The sequence below is a fragment of the Pelodiscus sinensis genome, chromosome 1, assembly GCF_052426305.1.
Source record: "Pelodiscus sinensis isolate ZL-2025 chromosome 1, ASM5242630v1, whole genome shotgun sequence".
Classification (NCBI taxonomy): domain Eukaryota; kingdom Metazoa; phylum Chordata; order Testudines; family Trionychidae; genus Pelodiscus; species Pelodiscus sinensis.
The window spans coordinates 215,869,547-215,886,275 of record NC_143052.1 but is presented as its reverse complement, the minus strand read 5'-3'; the positions used below and the strand labels follow the sequence as shown (position 1 = coordinate 215,886,275).

The 16,729-nt window shown below is 41.2% G+C and overlaps 1 protein-coding gene across 5 annotated transcripts in view; it reads right to left on the bottom strand.

Annotated features, from left to right (window-relative positions):
* Positions 1-16,729, bottom strand: part of CTPS2 (CTP synthase 2) — a 165,363-nt gene that overhangs the window by 122,757 nt on the left and 25,877 nt on the right. For all 5 annotated transcript variants that reach the window (XM_075914146.2, XM_075914154.2, XM_075914186.2 and 2 more), the window contains 3 exons: positions 8,804-8,920; positions 7,576-7,659; positions 580-660 (listed from right to left, as the gene is read on the bottom strand). In XM_075914146.2, coding sequence (XP_075770261.2) covers positions 580-660; positions 7,576-7,659; positions 8,804-8,920 — 282 coding nt within the window. The remainder of the gene's footprint in view (positions 1-579; positions 661-7,575; positions 7,660-8,803; positions 8,921-16,729) is intronic.

Sequence of the window (16,729 nt, the reverse complement as noted above, 5' to 3'; positions counted from 1 at the left end):
CCGCTTCCTGACAATTCTCATTGGCCATGAATGGTGATCCATGGCTAACAGGAGCTGCAAGCAGCTATACCTGCAGATATGAAGGTAAATAAAGTGCCAGGAGCTAATCCTGGTGAACCACCTCTGGCATATTGCACACCCATTATAGATGCACCAGTAAAAGCTGTTATACGTTATTATAACTCATGGTTTCAAACAACCTTCTGAAGTATTGGTCTATCAGTTTATAACAAACAATTAAACATTTACTCAAAAGTTATTATTTCTTAACCCTTTATAAACAATTTATAATTGGATCCTTCATAGTAAGTGTGACCAACTATCAAAGACTATTTGACATACCAAAATTAACATGTAAACAATTTCCAGTACTTTTGAGTAGTTTATATTTTGTATTCTATTTTATATTTCATCGTGTAATTGCTTGCAATTTAAAAATCAGTGGATTACTGAAACAAGTATCTCTTGGTGATTAAAAAAAGAAATACATTCACACATTTAAGATATATTAAACTAGAAAAATCATGTATAGTTTGAAAGAATGTGAGATGATGACCAATGAAGTCTGAAAGTACAAACCTGTTCAGGTTCCACATGGCAAAACATGGAAATCTTTTCCTTCACAGCCATTTCTATAGGCTTTGTACTTCTGCAGACTATCTGTCAAAATACATGTAAATCGTAAATAAGAAGGGTGGAAAACTAAGATAAGCTTCTAAGTAAATGGAAGCTCCTCAACATTAATCACGGGAAAAACTGACTTCTCAAGAAACAATACCATGAACAAATAATTTTTTCCTGGGAGTTCTAGAAAATATCTTAACTGACATAAATGCCACTTAACAAGAGATAGATACATCAGATCTTCACCAACATATCCGTATCTTTATTCACCTGCTTTGCTGTTTTCTACTTTCTGAATTTCTATTGCTTGCTCTGCTATGCAATGCTACCTCTCTCCCCTTCTTCCTGACACCACGCTTTTTTATTCTCTTGCTCTTTATTCATTTACTCTTCAGATACCATTTAAGTAACGCACCAAATGGCAAAGAATAGGAGAGTCAAAAGTATAATACATTATCACCAAAGAAGAGTATATTTTCTTATCTAACTTTCCAATTCCTTTTTTTTAATGCATTTATTTCTCTGAATGTTTTCTGCTGAAAGCGGGGCATTTGGGAATCTGTGGAAATATTTGCAATTTTTACCAACAAAGAATTTTTCCAGTAGATACTAAGTGATTAATATCTCAGTTATCATTTATATTACTGTAGCACATAGGAACTCTTGTCCCCCTGCTGTTAGGCACTTTACAAACATGGGACTTCTTTCCCCCCTGTTTTTGATTTGTGTGCAAGTGCTGATCATATTTTAAAAGTCTTTCTGTTCAGAACACTTCGATTTACTCCTTGATCACTTTTGCTAAGTAAAAAAATACATGCCAACTGAATTTTATTTCCCCTACTCTCAAAACAGTCACTCCAGTATGGAAAATATAATGCAAACCATGAAGAAAGAACTAGTGCAAGTTCTACTCATTAAAGGAGAAATATGCAAGTAATTTTTTAATGTGTGTGAATATCCAGTTATGCTTAAAAATCAACTACTGTCTTGGAGAAATGCTTTATCAACCATGACAATGTGTATTCAAAATACTACAGAGAAATCTGCAGTTCTTAGTGGGTGACTCCAAGATGTGAGGGTTGTCTGCATGATGTGGTAAAATTATTGCTAATGGAGTCATAAAAAATTAAATGCATCAGCAATAGCAGGAAATAGAAAATTATAGTAACAACTGCTGATTTATATTTGTCAAAGTAATAAAATGTAAGTGCACAGAAGAAATTATATAATTCAAGAAGGCAGATTGGCTACAAGACTAGATACAATTTTTCAAGATATCATGGCAGAGTCCCTTACATGTATAGACATTGTGCATGCAAACAGATATTTTTCAAAGTTCTTTAGCCTAGAAGAAAAGACTACTCCCCTCAGTTTTACTGATCAAGGAATGTGAATGGTTAACCGGTTAATGATTACTAGTTATGGTTAACTGGTAATCCGCCTGGGTTGAAGTGCCCTCCCCCCGCCACCCCCACGTTTAAGCAGTTAACAAATTAAACATAACATTTAACCAGTTAACTGATGAAATGGGATTTTACATCTCTAATCAAGGGCTGCAAATAGTAAGAAAAATACTGTTCTTATGCCTGAACTTGGGAAAGTGACTACAATCAATCTGATTTCCTTTCATTCCACACTAAAAAATTAATAGTTTTTAAAAGCCTAATTTTCAAAATATGGCACAATTAGAATACTAGGACTGGAAGGGTCCTTGAAAGGTCATCGAGTCCCTCATGGCAGGACGCACTACTGTCTAGACCATCCCAGACAGACATTTATCTAACCTGCTCTTAAATATCTCCAGAGATGGAGATTCCACAACCTCCCTAGGCAACTTATTCCAGTGCTTAACAGTTAGGAAGTTTTTCCTAATGTCCAACCTAAACCTTCCTTGCTGCATTTTGAGCCCATTGTTTCTTGTTCTATCCTCAGAGGCCAAGGAGAACAATTTTTTCTCCCTCCTCCTTGTGACACCCTTTTAGATACCTGAAAACCGCTTTCATGTCCCCTCTCAATATTCTCTTTTCCAAACTAAACAAGCCCAATTCTTTTAAGTCTTCCTTCATAGGTCATGTTCTCTAGACCTTTAATCATTCTTGTTGCTCTTCTCTGGAACTTCTCCAATTTTTCCACATCTTTCTTGAAATGTGGTGCCCAGAACTGGACACAATACTCCAACTGAGGCCTAATCAGCACAGAGTAGAGTGGAAGAATGACTTCTCGTGTCTTACTCACAATACACCTGTTAATGTATCCTAGAAGCATGTTTGCTTTTTTTGCCACAGTGTCACACTGTTGGCTCATATTTAGCTTGTGTTCCACTATAAACCCTAGATCCCTTTCTGCTGTACAGGCAGTCCCCGGGTTACGTACAAGATAGGGACTGTAGGTTTGTTCTTAAGTTGAATCTGTATGTAAGTCGGAACTGGCATCAGCCGCTGCTGAAACTGATCAGTTTCAACAGCCGCTGAATCTGGACACCAGTTCCACTTACATACAGATTCAAGATAAGAACACCAGGCGTCCCCAAGTCAGCTGCTGCTGAAACTGACCAGCAGCTGATTCCAGGAAGCCCAGGGCAGAGCAACTCTGCCTTGGGCTTCCTGTAGTCAGCTGCTGGTCAGTTTCAGCAGCGGCTGACTTTGGGACGCCTGGGGCAGAGCAGCTCGGGTGCTGCTGGCTTGGTCCAGTAGCGCGGCTGCTCCTCGGAGCTACTGGACCAACCCAGCAGCACCCCAGCTGCTCTGCCCCAGGCATCCTGATTCAGCCCCCGGCTTTGCTCCACGTCTCCCTGGTCTGCTGGGGGGGGCACTAGCTGCGTCCCCCCCAGCACACCAGGGAGACGTGGAGCAAAGCTGCGGAGGACCCGGGCCAAACCGTGGCGCTTCCAGATCAGCGCCGTGGTCCGGCCTGGGTCCTCCGGGGCTCTGCGCAGCGTCTCCCTGGTCTGCAGACCAGGGAGACGCTGAACAGAGCGGCGGAGCACCCGGCTGGACCCGCGCCGCTTCCAGATCAGCTGGAAGCGGCGAGGGTCCGGCCCCCGGTGCTCCGCCGCTCTGTTCAGCGTCTGCCTGGTCTGCAGACCAGGGAGACGCTGAACAGAGCGGCTGGACCTGCGCCACTTCCAGATCAGCTGGAAGCGGCGCGGGTCCGGCCCCCAGTGCTCCGCCGCTTTGTTCAGCGTCTCCCTGGTCTGCAGACCAGGGAGACGCTGCACAGAGCGGCGGAGCACCCGGCAGGACCCGCGCCGCTTCCAGCTGATCTGGAAGCGGCCGCGGGTCCGGCCCCCGGTGCTCCGCCGCTTTGCTCACGTCTCCCTGGTCTGCTGGCTCCGCCAGCAGACCAGGGAGACGGGGAGCAGCTTTTCTCACCCCGGAGAAGGCGGGCGGCGGGACCAGGCGTCCCGTTGCTCTAGTTCTCCGGGGCGAGAATCCCCGTTCGTAACTACGGATCCGACATAAGTCGGATCCGTGTAACTCAGGGACTGCCTGTACTCCTTTCTAGACAGTCGCTTCCCATTCTGTATGTGTGAAACTGATTGTTCCTTTCTAAGTGGAGTACTATGCATTTGTCCTTATTAAACTTCATCCTGTTTACTGCAGACCATTTCTCCAAGTTGTCCAGATCATTTTGAATTATGACCCTATCCTCAAAAGCAGTTGCAACCCCTCCCAGCTTGGTATCATCTGCAAACTTAATAAGTATACTCTCTATGCCAATATCAAAATTGTTGATGAAGATATTGAACAGAACCGATCCCAAAACAGATCCCTGCGAAACCCTACTTCTTATACCTTTCCAGCAGGATTGTGAACCGTTAATTACTACTCTCTGAGAATGATTATTCAGCCAGTTATGCACCCACCTCATAGTAGTCCCATCTAAGTTGTATTTCCCTAGTTTATTGATAAGACTATCATGAGAGACCATATCAAATCCTTACTAAAGTCTAGGTAAACCACGTCCACCGCTTCTCCCTTATCCAAAAGACTCGTTATTCTATCAAAGAAAGCTATCAGATTGATTTGACATTGATTTGTCAGATTGATTTGTTCTTAACTTTACTTGTCTTCAGAAATTAGGTGCCTATTTTGTGTCTGAAATTAATTGTATGCAACTGAGTTTGTCTGTAACAGAAAAAAATTAAAAAACAAAAGTTTGCTTAAACTCCATTCATTTGAAGAAGTGGGCTATGCCCACAGAAGCTCATGATACCATCTACATTTTTTGTTAGTCTCTAAGATGCTGCAAGACTATTTGTTTTTTTTTAAATTAAATCACAAAAGTGTGCTCACCTATCATATCCTTTACAAAACTAATGTTGTTGCAGTTATGATGAAGGGATTTTAATAATTGTATTCTAATTCCTGTTAAGACTACTTAGAGTGAAAATATAGGCACTGTATTTTAAATAGTGAAAACTGAAATAAAACAAAGAAATTAGTAGTTCAGATAATAAATCTTAACTAACCTACATGTAGCTACACACATTACAATTATCAAGTGACAGACAATGAAACAACTTTAATGCCAATCTATGAATTGTTTGACTTTATGTATTTTATTAGCTTGATTTCTGTAGCTAAATATTTTCTTTGAATATTTTAAATGAGAAATATTGGTTAATATATTTATCAATGAATTGTAAAACATTCGGTACAGAGCCCATAACTGTATTTTCTTCATAGTAATGTGTACAGGAAAATAATGTAATGTTGTTAATGTATGATAAAACTAAGTAGGTAGACTTGCTTTAGAGGCTTATTGATATGGATCATTAAAGTGTATGTACAGAATTGTTTCTTTTTCAAAACTGCAAATACCATTTATTTTTCAAGTTTCCTGACAGTGTGGTATTTATTATGAATAAGCATTAAGGCTGTTGGGTGATAATGAAATGGTTATTTCTTTGTTCTTGATAAAAATAATGTATTTGTTTATTATACACAGAAGTACATTCACTGTGAATCATCCCCACTGTTGTTTTTAAAGAATGCTTTCAAAATTTTGGAATTTGCCAGTGTATGTTTTCTTTGATGTTGGTTTGTATTTGCATGGTTTTGATTTTTTCCATCTTACATATCTTCCTTTGTTTCAATAAACAAAGGAATGGGATTTGTAACACACAGTATTCAGTCTTACTACCATTTAAACTATTCACATGATTTATGAGATCACTTTAAAATATGGTATAGTTATTATGGACAATTGATTATAAAACATCCTACACACAGACACATATGTTAACATTTTTATTATGAACCACCAAAAACATATTTACTTCAACGAGTTATAAAAAAAGATATTCATTTCTTTTATGAGGAAGTCACTGCTGGATAGGAGGCTTCCAATCTGCAGAAATTAAGATAACTGCAATGTCCGTTTTTATTTATTGGATTTTAGAAAAGAAAATTGGCACATTTAACAAGTTTGCCACAAGTACACTATTGATAGTTAGAACATCCCATGGGAGTTCTGTCTGGGAAAAGAATGAAGGGCCAGGCTTTTAAAATGATGGCAGATTGATTAATGCTGCAGAGTTCATTAGTGAAATTATTGACTTACCTATGACAGGAACAAAAGTAAATAACTTAGTTCTGCCAAATAACACATAATTGGTATTTTGAACATGAGAATGTATTTTATGACTGAAACAGTAGATTTTAACTGAAATAACATATGGACTAAAAAGTCATATCTTCTGTAAGGTTCAGAAAAGAGAAAATTTACAAAAAAGGGAGAACACAATGTTTACTTGTGCACATTGTCATTGTATAAGAACATAATTATACCAAACAGCAGAGTTGTGTATCTTGCTAGGGGCTTGATATTGCAACATAGTAGACCCTTCATGGAGTGCTAAGCAGCTTCAATTTCCATCAGAGGTAGTGGGAGTGGGCGAGAATTCAGGACATCAAAAGAATGCTCAGGACCTTGCAAAACTGATCCTTAGAACTATTTTGGTTTTGCCAGGAGCCCCAACCAAAGGACTGCTCCTAAAGCAGACCACAAAGATGACTCTGGTTCAGACCATAGCAATCTGTCTCTCTTCTGCTCTGAAAAAAAAGCGCTCTACACTAGACTTATACCTGGTGCAGTGTATTTTATTCAGAGAACAAACATAGCTTTGCTAGGTAGTGTGCTGGCCTCTCCTGCTTACCTGCATGGGGAGGGATACAGTGGTTCTTTGGCGCCTGCTTTCTACCCCACATTTCACCTGTGATATGGGTGGCCAGGAAATAATGTGACACCTTTGCATATTCATTCACACATTTTGTAGTTAAACTATCTGAACATAAAATTGGCTACACATTTGCAAATGATGGATTATTTTTCACATTTCATTACCAAAACTGATGATACAGCCTCACATTCCAAGAACTCCTCCCAGAATAGATACATCATTAACCCTAGACGTTTAGAGTCATATGTACATTTTGCTGTGCGACTCTTTAATGGAAGCTAGAACCCCCCGTGCTATTTTAAGGATTAAAATATATTGACATTCAGTACATTTTTGTAATTTCATTTCTTTAGTTTTTAATGCAGTAATATGGAACAAATTGCTTCCTCCTCCCTCACAAAGGTTTGTCTACACTTGAAAAACCATTGCAACACAGCTACACCACTACAGCACTTCAATGTAGATACCACACATGACAACAGGAAGGATTGTCTCACTGGCATAAGAAATACACCTCCCTGAGAGATGGTAGCTATGTCAACAGAAGAATTCTTCCATTGATATAATACTGTCCGTACTGGGGGTTAAATCAGCTTAAATAGCTTGCTCAGGGGTGTGGGTTTTTCATACCTCTGCAGACCATGCCTAAGACAAGTTCCTTTTCTGAGTAGAAAGAATTGAAGCCACATGTTTTGTATTATTTTCATGCACCAATATATCTAGATGACCTATAAACACACATTTTTATCATAGCCCTGTGAACTCACCAAATCTGGAGACAATCCTAGTCCTCTCAGCGCTCGAACACTGTTCTGTGTAGGTTTTGTTTTCTGTTCTCCAGTAGCATTAGGCTGGAAACATATATTATAAAGGCTGAAACAGTAACTCAGTTCTAGCATCAAGACAATTATAGTTAAAAACAAAGAAATGTCAATGAAAGTAAGGATACTGACATGGACATAAAAGCATACATTAAAGCAATATCTTATTGCATGCATTAAAACCCTCTGGAACTTCTAGCTAAACAGCACTAATTCAAGCCAACTGCCTCTTTTAGATCAGTATACAGAGAGTATAGGGCTCAGAACTTGGGAAGAGAAATGTCCAAACTTGGATCTTCTAAAATTGTTTGGAAATGCTACAAACAGTGTCATGCCTTCAATGATCTTCCATAAGTGGAACTGTTTGGAATTTAGTACATCATTCTGTCCTCAAATATACACATTCAACTGCCACTGAAATTAATTGTAAATGGGTTTATGTAAATCAGGACAGAATATGTTCCTAGTTATCATTATAGATAATCCAAAAGAAATCCTGGAAAAAATAGTGGTATTGTCAGCTTCCTTCCAAATACTTGCTTATGAATATTCACAACTTTAAAAATAATCTATTTTTGGCATAAAAGTTACAGTTAGATGGAACAGAACATTTTCAGCACTGTAAAGCAGATGTTACCTCACAGATGGGTTCTGTGAACACTATGGGCTCGTCTACACTGGCCCCTTTTCCGAAAGGGGCATGTTAATTTCACAGGTCGTAATAGGGAAATCCGCGGGGGATTTAAATATCCTCGCGGCATTTAAATAAAAATGTCCGCCGCTTTTTTCCAGCTTTTAGAAAAGCCGGAAAAGAGCATCTACACTGGCCCCGATCCTCCGGAAAAAGCGCCCTTTTCCGGAGGATCTTATTCCTACTTCAAAATTAACATGCCCCTTTCGGAAAAGGGGCCAGTGTAGACGTAGCCTATTAGTCTTCACTCAACTACCTGGAATACTAAAAGGGAGACTACGAAAGAATATTGGGTGAAATCCGGGCTCCAGTGAAATCAATGGCAAAACTCCCATTGGTTTCAGTGGAGTAAGGATTTCATCTATTCTCTCTTTAAGTTTTAACACACTGACTCCCTGCACTGTAACCCCTGAAAAAATATAGAATTCAGTACATAGCAAAACTTAACTGAAAATTAAAAATTTTTTTATGTTGCTAATTTACCTGTGGTACAAGGCTAACATGGATATTGCAGAAGTTTTCTCTTTTTGCCTTGAACTGGAACTGTCTGAATGCCTCAACAAATGGCATTCCTTCAATGTCTCCGATAGTTCCACCCAGCTGAAAAAGAAGGCCTAGAATTTACAACTGTTCTGATAATTTAAAAAAATATATTTCTACTCTGTCAGCCTTGAAAATTTTAAATGTTCAGCTCAGTTGTGCATGTTGTAAGAGGGAGAATGAATGGCATGTGGTTCTGAAGACACATCTTGTAAGTAGCCCTTGCATCATTACATCAGCCACTTTCTGCGGAAAACTTTACTCATTTTCAAAGCTAATTTTATTGACTTTTTAATGTCGAGGGCACAGTTTTCCACTGGAACAAGTATGTTACCACCAAAATGCATATGTTTTACATACAGTTTTCAATATCTTAGAGACAACTATATTCTTCAATGAAATAGCAAGGATGAAGTTATCAATATATACAGGCAGTCCCCGGGTTACATACAAGATAGGGACTGTAGGTTTGTTCTTAAGTTGAATCTGTATGTAAGTCGGAACTGGTACATATTGTAGAGGAAACCATAGCCAAACATTTCTCCAGAGCTCAGTTTTATTCTCCCACACCTCACTTCCCTCAGTCCTTTATTCTCAAGCTGAGGTGTCTTCTGAGAAAAGCCGCTCCGCATCTCCCTGGTCTGCTGGGGGAGGGGCGCTAGCTTCGCGTCTCCCTGGTCTGCTGGGGGGAAGCAGCTAGTGCGGGGTTGCCTCACCCCGTTTGTAAGTAGGGATCTGATGTAAGTCGGATCCATGTAACCCGGGGACTGCCTGTACAATGCATTTTGGTAAACAAGAATAAAACTGTTTTTAGTTTCCTGTTTGCTAAATTAATAATAACTGAAGTAAATGTGAGAAGGGCATCTAATACCATTATCGTAGCTCTACAATGGAATAAACTGCACATGGACAGGTTAGCATCCTACTAAAACAGATATAATTAAAACATGTTATTCCACAATAAGATAGAAGGAATAAAATACTCAATAAGTGCTCAGTAATAGCTATGATAGAAAGGTTGAAACTACATAAACAGTCTTCCAACAAGAGACTAAAAGAAAAATTATCTCAGAATGTGGACAGACGTGCCCTCTTGTGGTCTCTCGAATAACTGTACATTTTTGTTCAAGTAAAATTAAAAAAACAGACCTTACTATATTTGACATATATACACACACACAATTTACAATTGATAAATTATACTTATAACCAGAAAGCTCTGAAATTGTATTTGCGTATTTCTTGGTCTCTACAGAAAGTTTCTTGAATTAGAAAAAATAAGCTTTTTAATACCAAGGTTAAGAATCACTAACAGCCTCGTCCCATCTTATGTAAGGATATTCCTGTGCACTTTTTTGTTTATTGCTCTTGGTAAGCTTAAAGGAGATACTGGATACATATTGTACACTTCATAAATATAGTGGAATCTTTATGATCAAGCCAAAACCCAAGGCTAAAATCAAGGATCGATATCCTTCTAAAAGATATGCTATAATTCAAAAAGAAGTTATAACCTTTATACAGAAATACATAAGCATCCATATCCTGCATTATGCTGAAATGCTGACTAGATTATAATAATAGTCCTTTCCGGCCTTAAAATCCATTTAAAAGGTCTTTCTTCAAATTCCCAGACATGTCTTCTTCAAAAACTTCATTGAAACTGGAATGATAATAAATAGTATCACCAAGCACTTATGTAGTGTTTTTCAACCATACATCTCAAAGTATTTTTATACAGGAGGTACTGTACTGATGTGCAAGACCTTAAAACTAAAATAATTAGCATATGATCTTGATCAAGAAGTACTTACATACATCCTTGAAAGCATGATCATAAACACCACCAAAGGATCTTTGGTTTGAAGATTGCAAGCTATGATCTGAAGATTTCTTCTACTTACTATTAGGGATGCAAAAACTCACCAAAATAGTTAAACAGGTGGGGGACTGCTTCAGACAGGACAATTAAGCCTACTGCTTACTGGTTAATTGATAAAACGGTTAACCTCTTACATTCTCACTGACTATGATACCATGATTTCTGAGATCATCAAGGAAATTAAGTCCCGCTCCTTAATATTGTTAACCCATTGTATGTAGCTGGAATCCATTGTGTATGGTTTATGAATACCCAGAAAAGGTGAAATAAAGACACCAGAACTTTTTTACACCAACTGGTTGCTTTAATCTTATAAGAGAATCAGTTCCCATTTGAATGCTCTACATGAGGATTTAATCACACTAATGGAAGTCAAGGGCATTAATGCCAAAGGCCATACAGTATTTGTGTGTCTCTGTTGTTGTTATCCATATCAACTCAGTTGGACATATAACCAGACAAGAAAGGAAAAGAAAAGAACGGTTACTTACCTCGTATCTCTGATTCTTCGAGATGTGTTGCTCATGTCCATTCCAATTAGGTGTGTGCGTGCACGCGTCATCAGAAGTTTTTCCCTCGGCAGTACCCTTAGGGCCAGCAGGGAGCCCCCCCTGGAGTGGCACCGGTATATTGGCCCATATATACTGATGGCCCCCTCACCCACTCAGTTCCTTCTTATCGGAATATTCCGGAGAAAGAGCGGCGGGCGGGGATTTGGAACAGACATGAGCAACACATCTCAAAGAATAACAGTTACGAGGTAAGTAACTGTTCTTTCTTCTTCGAGTGATTGCTCATGTGCATTCCAATTAAGTGACTCCAAAGCAGAACCTATGGAGGAGGGCCGGATGTTGAAGCTATAGAGAAGTGGAGGACTGCCCTTGCCCAGGGCAGTGTCTTCCCTGGCTTGATGCGTTATCACATAGGGATTGGTGAAGGTATGGACAGAGGACCATGTCACGGCTCTGCAGATGCCCAGGATGGGAATCTGCATCATGAAAGCGGTGGAGGCTGCCACGGCTCTTGTGGAGTGCGCTCTAATGGGTGGAGCCAGTACCCCCGCTAGGGCATAGCACTCCTTGATACAAGCAGTTATCCAGGAGGAGATCCGCTGCGAGAATACGGGTTGACTCCTTGCCCATTCAGCGATTGCCACAAAGAGTTGCGGTGACTTGCTGAATGGTTTTGTCCTTTCTAAGTAAAAAGCTAACGCTCTGCGCACACAGCCTGCGAGCAGTGTGTAAAGCCTGTTCTTTCCCAGATGCGTGCGGCTTGGGGTAAAAAACCAGCAGGAAAATGTACTGGGAGGTGTGAAAGGAAGACACCACCTTAGGCAGAAAGCCCAGGTGGGGGCAGACCCTAACCTTGTCTTTAAAAAACACCGGGTGGGGGGATCCAAGATGAGAGCCCTGAGTTCCGATGCCCACCTGGCAGATGTGAGGGCAACCAGGAGAGACACCTTATACGACAGATTGGGGGACGGGCTGGAGGACGTGTGGGTAGAGTCTGTCCAACCCTTTCAAAAACCTGTTGACCATTGGGTTAGCAAACAGAGTTTTCCCTCCTTCCCCCGGGTGGAAGGCCGAAATGGCCTCCAAGTGAACCTTGATGGAGGAGGAAGAGAGGCCCTGAAGCCTGTGGTCTAACAGGTAATCCAGGATCAAGGGGATCACAGTTCGCCTTGGGTTTACCCTCTTCTGGGCAGGGTTGCCCTAGCTCATCCCTGACAGGTGTCTGTCTAACCTGGCCTTAAATATCTGCAATTTAAGCCCACTGCTTCTCATCCTAACCTCAGAGGCCAAGCAGAACAATTTTTTTTTCTCCTTCTTATGATACTCTTTTAGAGGAGTCTACACTACCACCCTAGTTCGAACTAGGGTGGTAATGTAGGCAACCGGAGTTGCAAATGAAGCCTGGGATTTGAATTTCCCGGGCTCCATTTGCATCTTGCCGGGCGCCGCCATTTTTAAATGTCCGCTAGTGCGGCCTCCGTGCCACGCGGCATGGACTAGGTAGTTCGGACTAGGCTTCCTATTCCAAACTACCATTACTCCTCGTTTCCTACATTACCACCCTAGTTCGAACTAGGGTGGTAGTGTAGACATACCCTTAGATACTTGAAAGCTGCTCTCATGTCCCTTTTCGGTCTTCTCTTTTCCAAGGTAAACAAGGCCAATTTCTTCAGTCTTGCCTCATATCTCATGTTCTCTAGACCTTTCATCATTTGTGTTGATCTTCTCTGGACTTTCTCCAGTTTCTCCTCATTTCCTGAAAGGTGATACCCAGAACTGGACATGATACTCCAGCTGGGGCCTAATGTAGATGGTTCATTCCCTGTCTAGGGGACCTGAGACTGGGTGGGCTAATTTCCAATCCTCCTATTTATTCTTTTCGTCAGTTAGGAGGGCATAGTAGTTCTGATGGGGGTTGGAGAGGGGATGGAAGCCAGATCCAAGATCAATGAGCCCTGGGAAGTGGGCCCACTGAAAGAAGACTGGACCTGTGGATGCCTTGGGGGTCTGCAAAAAGGGTCTGCTTTGGGAAGCCCCCTCTTTGGAGGTGAATGTGGCAGTATTGAGACACCACCCAAAAGCAGGCGCCACAGACACTAACTGCAGATTCATGGGATGGCTCTCACAGATCTTGCACATGCATAAGATGACAGATATGCGGGGGAGGGCAGTGGCGTAGGGGGCCGGAGGGGTCAGTTGCACTTGGGAGAAAAATAATATAAAATTTAGTTAAAAATAGATGTCACATGTTTTTAAAAGGAATACCATATCTCCTGCCTTTTGTCTATTTTTGTCTCTTTAGGCCCCCAGTTAAAATTTTCAAAAGCACTTGAGTGACTAAAGTCATTTTTGAAAATTGGACTTGGAAATCTAAGTGGATTTTCAAAGGTAATTAAGCGCCTAAAGAGACAGTTGCCAACTCGGATCTTCAAAGATATCTGTCTGATCTTTACACACCTTTGAAAATCTGGTCATAAGTGTCTTAGTCAGTTCTGAACGTGAGATGTAGGAGCCCAGTCCTAATTCCTTCAGACTTTTTTTTTTTTTTAAATTTGAACATTTATCTACACTAATTCCCCTCCTTTCTCTTTCACTATCCAATAAATGCATGGATCAAAATTATAGGTGCTTTGTGAATATGCTGACTTGAGAGTGGAAAGATTTCCTATTGTCATGTATGATTCCTGGTAACCATCTCAAATATGAAAAACTACGTTGATAGCTGTTCATATCAGGAGCTGTTGAATTCAGTTCACCATTTGCAGTATCTCATTATGATGTTTAGTGGAGAAGATATGGTTTTGTTTTTTTCATTTATACTGTGAGCAAAGCATGGGCTCACAAGAATTCCTCCATTGTTTTATCATGAGTTTCAAAACATTTGGTGTTTTTCTAAAGGCCCGGAGTCAATTGATTATGTAGGAATCTCAGCTTTCATTTAAAATAAAGTTCTCTCTACTTCTGGGCCTTACAGCTAAGAAGGAAAGCTTTAAAACATAAACCCTAAATACTCAAGAAACAAAAGGCCGATAAAATCCAACGTTTTATTTTTTTTTAAATCTTAAGATTTGTAGACCAGTCTCATAACTTTGTGTAGGTGTTCCTTGTGATTTTTGGGTTGGCAATATTGCTCTTTGATTGGTGAATTTAGAGAGGTCTCTCCCTTCAGTTTTCCTTTCCACCCTCTTTTTTTGTCACAGGTCATCAGAGAATCACAGAGACAATGGAGAGTAGGGTGAGTCCATGACTATGGTTAATGACTGGTCAGGGTGACTAACTATTTTCAGCCAGTGGTATGAATGAGCTATCTACTGCCATCTGTTAATCAACTGTAGGAAAAAGCTTCAGGAGTAGGCCTTATTTATATAGACAACTTACTTTGCCACAGAGATCAGTAGACACACTTGCTGTCTCAAGGTGATCAATTTTGGCTCTTTTGGGTTGAAATTCACTTAAGACTTGGAGCTGGGAGAATGAAATGTTATCCATATTGTAGGATTAAAAGACCTGAACTTAATATGACCTGGCTTAGGGTCTACCATAACTTGATCACTAAGCAGAGGATAGTGAGTCACATCTAACTGAAAGTCACAGAAGATGGAAACAGGTTTTATTTCTGGTGGTGTAGAGTCTATTTGGAAGTCCTCAATTATATCTGACACTTTCCATCCAGTGTTTAAAGGCAGAGCTGACTAGAATCAATAGAGTCCTTGTCTTGTCTCAGTAATCGCTTGAGCAAAAATCATTGATAAAATCTTGTGTAGACTGACCTCGGACTCAGCATGCAGGCAGTGTGTTGAAGGGCAGTGCAAAGGAGGCAATGGTGGTAAGGTACCATATTACCTAGTGAAATCATTGGTGCTGAAATCACTAAGGACCATAATTTGACCACTTTTGCTATTTAAAAAGTAAATCAATGTAACAGAAAACTGCAACGCTCTCTGGTAACTTTTTAAAAATCAAACTTTAAACTTTATTGAAAAAATCGGATAGTTTGCAATTGAAAATATTTGACCTACATATAAGGCAACTGATTTAATTTTGTGTAAAATTTTGCATAATAAAGGATTGCATTTTTTTTAAATGTTCAGTTATATAGATATACATTTTGATCAGATCTACTTGATGTGATATTTGTGTGTTTGTGTGTGGTTGTGGGTGTGTGGTTTTTTTTTTTTTGCTCAACAAAAAAAATCCGGGGGGGAGAGGGGGGCACCAAAACGGTTCGAATTGGGCCCGGCACTTCCTAAAGCCGGCCCTGCCTGCGGCCAGGGGAGAAGGAGAGCATCTCCCAGTGAGCCCCATCCCTGTCCCATGAGGGAGCAAAATCGGTGGCACTTCCTGTTCTGCCCTGTAGCGAAGAGGTCCAGATGGGGAGACCCCCACGCATGGAAGACAGATTGGGCTACATCCCATTCAAAGACCATTTGTGTCCTCCAAAGGACCTGCTCAGTTTGTCCGCCAGGATGTTTTGAGAGACCGGGAGGTACAAGGCCTTTGGGTGGATATCCGCCCCGATGGTGAATTGCCTCCAAGCACAGGCTAGGGGAATGAGCCCCACCTCGCTTGTTTATATATGCCAGCACTGTTGTGTTGTCCGATAGGATGACAACAGACTTACCCCTGAGGTGGGGAAGGAAAACCGCACAAGCCAGTCAGACTGCCCAGAGCTCCCTGATGTTGACATGCCGGGAGATCTCATCTGTAGACCACATACCTTGTGTGTGGAGGTCTCCCAGGTGGGCTCCCCAACTGGTGTCTGAGGCATCCGTGACAAGGCGGGCGGACGGTACCGGCCATGCACTTGGTCAAGACCCGAGGGGCCGTGGAAGTACCAAATGGTAGGGCCGTGAATTGGTAGTGGTCCAGGCCCACAGAAAATCTGAGGAATTTGCGGTGGTGGGGGGCAAAGGAAATGTGAAAGTAAGCGTCTTTTAAGTCTAGGGCAAGTGAGGGCATTATGGACGCCAATGTTACCATTTTGAACTTTCTTTGGCGATGAAGGAGTTGAGGGCTCTTAGGTCCAGGATGGAACACAGGCCCCCTTTGGCTTTCGGGACCAGAAAGTAGCGGGAATAGAACCCCATCCCTCGAAACTCAGGGGGAACGCGTTCTACTGCCCCTATGATAAGGAGATGTCGGACTTCCTCTTGAAGCAGAGGCTCGTGAGACGGATCTCTGAAAAGGGACAGGATAGGGAATTGGGAAGGGAGTGGAAAGGGATTACATAACCCCTTTCCACTATCTCAAGCACCCAGTGGTCCGAAGTGACCGACCGCCAGGCTGGGGTAAAATGGGATAAACGGTCCCAGAAGAGAAATGGGGAGACTGGAAGGTTGCCCTTGTAGGTCCCATCAAAAGCCCTGATGGGGACTGGAAGGTTTGTTGGGGGGTCCCTGGTTGTGATCAGGGGTCAGGCAAGGGTGACGCCTGTTGTTCCTGCCATTACCACTTCTACTCCTACAGCGGGAGAAG